The sequence below is a fragment of the Engraulis encrasicolus genome, chromosome 11, assembly GCF_034702125.1.
Source record: "Engraulis encrasicolus isolate BLACKSEA-1 chromosome 11, IST_EnEncr_1.0, whole genome shotgun sequence".
Lineage (NCBI taxonomy): Eukaryota > Metazoa > Chordata > Actinopteri > Clupeiformes > Engraulidae > Engraulis > Engraulis encrasicolus.
Genome location: NC_085867.1, coordinates 25,916,423 through 25,924,371, shown reverse-complemented (window position 1 = coordinate 25,924,371; position 7,949 = coordinate 25,916,423). Strand labels below are relative to the sequence as shown.

At 41.4% G+C, this 7,949-nt stretch overlaps 1 protein-coding gene across 4 annotated transcripts in view; it reads right to left on the bottom strand.

Moving 5' to 3' along the window:
• Positions 1-2,291: 2,291 nt before the first annotated feature.
• The window catches only part of fer (fer (fps/fes related) tyrosine kinase), a 61,667-nt gene continuing 56,009 nt past the window's right edge, over positions 2,292-7,949 (bottom strand). For all 4 annotated transcript variants that reach the window (XM_063210292.1, XM_063210294.1, XM_063210293.1 and 1 more), the window contains one exon: positions 2,292-7,580. In XM_063210292.1, coding sequence (XP_063066362.1) covers positions 7,444-7,580 — 137 coding nt within the window. In that variant the 3' untranslated portion in view covers positions 2,292-7,443. The remainder of the gene's footprint in view (positions 7,581-7,949) is intronic.

The window sequence follows — 7,949 nt, the reverse complement described above, 5'->3', positions numbered from 1 at the left end:
GAAAATGGGCGATTTATGCGAATCACCCTTCTCACCTTTTTCACCCCTGACCTGTTTGCATGCCAAGCCACGTCATGTTTACATGCAAACGGATAAATAAAAAAACCCACATTTTTAACAATCACTTTACAAAAATCCCTCATCGTCAACCTCATCTTCAAGCACAGAGTGCACAGTCATTCACTTTCACAGATATTTTACCTAAAGCCAAATGTTCCTTTTTGTGATCCCCGATACATAATGCATATTCAAACAACACACACACTTGAAGTGACCTGTAGGTCCAATCCGTAACTGGCGTTTTGGTGTTCCCAGTGTTCTACATCCTATTTTAAATGCAGTGCAGCTCTCTGGACTCTCCCTTAACCCTATTGGGCAAGTGACTATATTTTAGTGTTGTACCGATACCGATACCCGTATCGTCAGAGGCCCCGATACAGCACAAAAATAGTAGTATCCGTATCGGCAAGTACCAACAAATAGGGCACCGATACCTTTTACTGATGCTTGTATGACACTTGAATGCAGCCTTGAACTTAATTATTTAATAACAGAGGTTTTTAAAAAGTATAAAACGTTCTACTACATTCCCTTTGTACAGTATTAGTCTTTTTCCTGTTTCACAAAGGTAGGCAGCAGCCTGACAAAATCGTGATAGCAATGATTATACATCCAAGTAGTATGCAGCTCTTCATATCTAAACATTTCGAACAGAGTGGTATCAGTATGCTATCGGTATCGGTCGATACTGCACAGTCAGGTATCGGGCATCGGTATCGGGGCCAAAAAATGGTATCGGTGCAGCACTACTATATTTGATCACTTCCGATTATTACTTGCACACCTATCACAAATGCCCCTGCCATGCCTCTCTACATCTTGACATTTGACCAAACAGCAGCGACCTGGAGCCTGTCAAACTTTTTTTTTTCACTCGGGAGCTAAAATGTGTGTGTGCCCTGTTAATTCAGCACTTCAGACATTAAGCATTTCTTTTTCTCCCACACTTATTGTCTGGCCTCCGCTATTATATCCAGTCCGATTGAAATAAGCCTACAGTACAAAAGCCCAAAATTGGTTCACTAAATGTGTTTAGCCATGCAAAAGTGTTACAGAACAAGATGATCCCTTTGTTGGAAATCTTGAATCCTACAAAACAAAATTAACATTTCTAATTCTCTCAACTTTTTTCTTGTTATTCTGCTTTAAGCTGAGAAAATCCCCAATGGCATGATAAGTATTTTGGAAATAGTTTGATCTGTTACTTTTTTCTTCCAGTCTGGTGTGGCATGGTGCGACCAAAGATTCTTGGGATTCTAACTTCATAATGGAACGTCTCTGGTGCGACTACAGAACACCATGACCAGTAGGCCAATAGGCACATACGGTATCATTATACTACATTATTAGATGGAAGAAAAATGTTGCTGAATGAAATCACAATTAGGCACAACACCATGGAATGGAGAGGAATTGTGGTGGGATGTTATTTAATCATATTGGGCCGCTGGGAAAATACAATTCACAGGGGGTTGAAGTTGGTTGCTAACATGCCCCACAGATTTGAATCTCTTTCAGAATCAGTGGTAATACAGTGATCTGGAGCATAAGCTACTGCTATAGCCAGGCTGTGCCCTCCTAGTGACGCCAACTAGTCAGGTCAAGAGCAATGCAAGTACTTTGAGTTCCCAAAAATACAGGAACTCCTCCCACTTTGTCTGTAAGCAAACAAACATAGGCAAACCAAAGGAGGCTGGTCAACCATGCCGTTTGGGAAATGTTAATTGTTATGCTCTTGGTCAGACCAAGGCTCGATCTCAAATGGTGCACTTGTGCACTTCAGTGTTCATGTTTCAGTGTGTATGCCGTATTAGTTACGCACTGAAACATAGTGCCCGAAGTGCACAAGTGCGCCATTTGAGATCCAGCCTAAGTCTTGAAGAGATTTGAACGTCGATGACAATCAGGCTATTACTGCTAGGACTACTGGACTAGTTTTCCAATGCAGTCTTGAACCCATGTCAATACATGACTCCAAATGACCAGGCCTCAAAATCTAACACCAAAGGTTACCCTTTTGTGTTACATGACACTGTCACCTCTCCCTAAACCCTCCCTTCTGCATCAAGGGGGTACTTTTGCCTTCGGGGACACATAGCAATGCCTGGTCAGTGTCGTATAATAACATGAGACCATGTTGGATTTTTTTTTTTTAAACCTGGTAAAAAAATGCATCATTCAGGACACGTACATTTAAGAAAACCCTCTAGAAAAAGACAAAGACATTCTGAAAGAGCCAAGAAAAACATTTATTGCAAGTGTACAATATAAACATTAACAAATATGGCCACAACGGTAGACGTGCCCATTTTCAGAGCTGTGGAAAAAAAGTAATGAAAACAGAAATCAAAATCAGTCGAGAAGAAAGCAATTAATTCGAATGGAAACCAATTGGATAAGTTTGGTTCACTTTGAGCAGAGAACTGTTATAGTTTCTGAATATACATCAATTATTTTTTTTAAGTCTTTTAAGTCCAGTGTATTCTTTTTTTAAAGGAATGGTTTGAAGTAATTGGGCTTAAAGTTACTTTAACAATGGAATTTTGACTTTGTATTTAAGTCACTGTTATGGTCAGTCTGTTTTTCGGCCAAAAGTGCAATCAAATATATAAGGTCTCTAACGTGGACATAAATACTCCAGCTCTTTAAATTAATCCTTTAAATTTCTGCATCCTCGAAATAGAAATGATAGAAAAAAAGAAGAATTTCAGAAATACACAAGTGTAACATATGCCGAGGAATATATATTTTAAGTAATTCAGAAAAAAATGAGACACTCGTACTGAATAATGCAATTTAAACAAAACAAATTTGACATACGAAAAAGGCCCTGGAGCCATCGTAATTCACAAAACTAAGAGGACATGATCTGGGCACCCAAATGTTGGCCAGTGCTTAATATATAATATATATTCTTTTACATTGTCAAAAGGGGAGTGATTAAAGAAATGAAACAAAAAATGTGTGTAGTGTGTAAAGTTGAGCAGAACTTTACAGGAGAAACAGACAGAACCACTGTGATGCCTTAAAATCTATATGGTGTACAACAAATACTGGCAAATACGTTTTTTTTACACAGACAGCAGGAGTTATGGCAAATAATACAAAAGCAATGATAAAAATGCTAAAGAATACTATTATAGTATTTCAAATAAATAAAATGAAATAAAAAACAAAAACAAAACATAAACTACAGGCAGAATGTATTTGGAGTTAAGATGAGACAGGTCACCCAGTAGTTACTATTGCAAAGCGCGCACACGGCTGATTTTGTCCAAATATACTGTGGGATATCTTTTTTTTCCTGGCCAAATTGACTAGATGAAAGGCTAGACTTTACAGTAGATGACTGAGTGTTCTGGAACTCTACCAGGTGAACCCTAGCAGGAAGTCTTGAGTCTCTGCATAGACAACACCGAGTTCAATCGGGAGGAAGTAGAAAAAGCAATGCAACAGGGGCGTTTGCAACGCTGTGGCCTGAGCACCTGCCACTACGTACATCACACATGTACACTGGGAAATATTCACATTGCGGTCACCGCATGACAGAAGAAGTGACAACAAACTCTCTTGTGAAGCACATTTTGGAGGCAACATTTTTTTATGCATAAATGTGTAGAAAAAAGTTAACATTCTTTTCTGCTTAGTATTAGAAAACAAAAACTATTTAACTGAAACCGTAAAGAATCTACAATATATTTACAAAATAATGAGAAGTTTTGAGTCAACTTTTCAAGAGAGAGAGACAGACAGACAGACAGACAGAAAAGGTCAATCCACTAACCTCATACAAATGAAGCAATTTATGTGACTTGGAAATTCAAGGAAGTCTCTTCAAAGACACATTGGGGATATACAAGGGGTGCAGATGGCTGATCATAGTTTGGCTAAGACGAGACGAGGACAAGGACAAAATGGCACAGGGGTAGACGCGACAGTCTGATATCGCCGCCATTATCATGACAATGAACGGCCATAAAATTAGAGACGTTTTTTTTTACGACAGTCTGCCAGATGGTCGTGTAATACTTGTAAAACAAGAGCATGTTCGTGACGGAAATATAACTTCACAAACATAAGAGAGTTCACACTGAAATTTGACACGCTTGTCAAATTGGGCTGAAATACAGTTTTTGGTCTTGTACATTGCATATGCATTTTCCTTGTTGGACACAGGAGATGTACATACAAGTATACAGATAAGCCTGTGATGAAGTCAGAAAGTGGCTCTGGTCACCAAGGAGAGACAATGGACTCACATGGACTCACAAATAAGGTCTGCTTCATACTGTAATGCTGGATTTTATGGGTTTTTTTTTTTTTTTTTTCAACTGAGAGATGTGGAGGTTCGACAACATGAGGCTTGATCAACAACTTCTTTGGATTGGAATTCCTCTACAAAAAATGACAAGTAAATGTGCACACACAACTGTTGAATTCACATGACGAATTGCAACTTTTGAGTATCTAAAAGTAGGTATCTAGCTAGCTTTGTGTATAAGGCGCCACTCTGTTTGAAAGTTTGAGAATCCTTTGGAGAGAATTGCACTTAAAACCTACTGCGACAATGTGCGCACATCGCTTTGTGGGAAGCACGCACGCACGCACGCACGCACGCACGCACACACACACACACACGCGCACACACACACACACAGAAACTTGAAGGAATGCCAAGCCTTCAATGTCTATACCAGTATAAAACACATAAAACTATCCACGGCAGCTAAGAAAGGCCAGCTCAAGCCTACTGTGTGTGTCTTCATACTGCCTACCCGCATCTCCTCAAACGTGAGACGCAGCTTACCAACGGTAGACTGTCAGAGCAGCTTCCCCCTGCACTCCCCTCCCACAACAGGCCAGTTAATATCATGACATGCTCCAAACAGAGCGTGACATTAGCCCATTAAGCACTGATAACACTGGGGAGGAGGCAGGAGCGAGGGAGGCGGGCCTGCCGACAGGGGGGGGGACAAAGGGGTATGTTGTCCCTGGCCCAGGGAGATAGAGGGCCCAGAACTGCGTCCCAACTACATCATATGTATTGGGTAGGGGGGCCCTTTCAGATGACTTTGTCCTGGGCCCAGAGAAAGCTGTCAGCGGCCCTGGAGGGAGGCGATGGGTGGCAGTGATTGGCAACCAGGATTCAGAAACTTAAATCCAGCGCCCGCCACAGATTCCAATTCACCTCCTTTCACCTGTCCAATTAGGACACCTGGAGCAGGTGCGTTCAGGCCATTAGGATGATGTGGCACTGGATTTTAGATTCTGAGTGCAGTTTGCCCATCACTGTGGGGGGTGATGGGGGGCTTTAGAGGAGAGGAGACGGGATCTATTGATAACAGAAGATACGAAGAAGGGATCTCTTCTTAAGAGCATTACAGGGTGACAATTGTGTCTTTGTGATCAGTCATGATCTATATAGCTCCACCTCCTCTAGTCTGGTGCGAGAGGATCTATTGACAACAGAAGATGAGAAGAGGGGATCTCTTCTTACGAGTCGTGCAAGCTGACAAATGGCCATTGTGATCAGTCATGATTCTTTTCGAGCTTCTCTGGTACGATTCACATGGTCCATCAGAGGACCATCGGATTGTAAGGCCTCCAAATGCCTTTGTTGCTGGTGTAACTTGGACATTCAGAGCAGTTGGGGATTATGGCTTGTGTGCGTGTGTGTGTGTGCGTGTGCGTGTGCGTGTGTGTGTGTGTGTGTGTGTGTGTGTGTGTGTGTGTGTGTGTGTGTGTGTGTGTGTGTGTGTGTGTGTGTGTGTGTGTGTGTGTGTGTGTGTGTGTGTGTGTGTGTTTAATAAACATTGACATTTTCAACACTGACTGAAACTGATTAACTGACAGCAGTTTTGCATCATGAAAAAGGTAACTAAAATGATCAATGTGGGTAAGGTTTTCATAAAAAAAGAAACCTTATTTAAAGATTGTGTTTTGTCTATAACAACTCTATAACAACTCTTCAGTCGAAACACTGAATACAAAGAGAAAACCAATTACATTTCCCTCTAAAGTATACCGTCGCTGTCCAGCAAAAAACACTTATCTCCACTATCATTTTTAGTTTTTTATGTTCGTTCTTTATTTATTATAAAATAAAAGACAGTACTACTGGTCAGTCTCCATGGGTATATGTGTATGATAAATAATTTAGTAGCCAACTTTAATGTTGCAATGATTATTTTTTTTTAGAAAATGTGGTTTTATAAATCAATACATAAAAAACAATGAGAAGTGGAGATAAGTGGTTTTTGCTGGACAGCGACGATACACTGTAAAAAAAAAAAATCCAAACCTCAGCCAGCCACAATACCTTACACCCATCAAGCTTGGGTGAACTTTCTCTGGTTCGAGATCGGTTCATCAGGTTTGACATCAGGGGCCTATACTACAAAGCTGGTTCAGGATAAGTTAAGGTCAAGTTAAGAGGTAAATCATCTAATAGAAGAGTCTGGTGTCCTCATTTTCTTAAGAAAAGCTCTTGTATTAGATGATTTACCTACTAACTTCACCTTAACTTATCTTATCCTGAACCAGCTTTGTAGTATAGGCCCCAGTTGTATGAGGTCAGAAATAAGTCACCACTAACACGTGAACAGTGTGACACCTGGACGAGTGGGACCTGAACGTTTGGCTGGCAGTTTACAACGTCTCTACTGTCAGTAACACGATGAGGACTGGTGAATAATCCGGCGATCTGTAAGAGACCCTGCTGTGATCAATATTGGCTTTTAAAAAAAGGATGGAAAATGAGTGTAGAAAAGAGCGAAGAGTAAACACCTTATCAAAAATACTGCAGCTCTGGGAAAAGATTAGGCTTATAATAATAATAATAATAATAATAATAATAATAATAATAATAATAATATGTGACAAGAGACCTCCTTGACAATGGCTCAAGACAGCTGTTGCATAGGAAAAAATTCACACAGTGATTATGTAACAAACAAACTAAATAAACAAACAAAACAAAACAGACAAAAAACAAAAACAAGAGTAATAGTGTTGTTGAGGCTGGAGCATTCTAGAATGTTCCATAAAGCTGGATAGAGAGCACCTCGGCATCGTCATCATCATCATCACCACCATGGGCGCCAAATGAGGGGGGGCCACAGACCTTTTTGCGCCCCCAAAGATAAATTTGAAAGGGCAAAAACACCTCCAATAATGAAAACGTTGATTATTGTCTTCCGTCTGTTTGTGCCTTTTTTCGAGTACATCGTTTCAAAAAATTGTGACAGTGACACCCCCAATGTTGACCTGAAGCTGGGGCTGATGATCACCACCTGGGCTGAATGCTACCCACCTCTTGACCCCCGACCCCCCGTCTGACCTCTGACCCCCCCACCCCACCCCACCCCACCCCGGTTGCCGTGGCTACTTCTTCTTGATAGAGGCCAGCTCCTTCTGGATGTCGGCAAACTTGGGCCGGTTCTCTGGCTTGTACTCCCAGCAGCGCTGCATCACCTTGTACACTTCCTCAGGACACTTCTGGGGACACGACATCCGGTAGCCTTCAGAGGAGAGAGAGGAGGAGAGGAGGGGAGGAGATGGTGAGGTAGAGAGACTGCGATACATCTGTATGTGTGTGTGTGTGTGTGTGTGTGTGTGTGTGAGAGAGAGAGAGAAAATGTGAATGTTAGAGAGAGAGAGAGAGAGAGAGAGAGAGAGAGAGAGAGAGAGAGAGAGAGAGAGAGAGAGAGAGAGAGAGAGAGAGAGAGAGAGAGAGAAGCCTGGAGAAGAGAGAGCGTGAGATCGGTAGAAAGGCTCTTGTGATGTGATTGTATGCATTTTGGCCTTTGTTTGAAAACAAGGGCTACTTTAAACAGAACTTCACGGACCTCACACTCACAGGGCTGCCCTACAAGAGATTAATGGAGGCC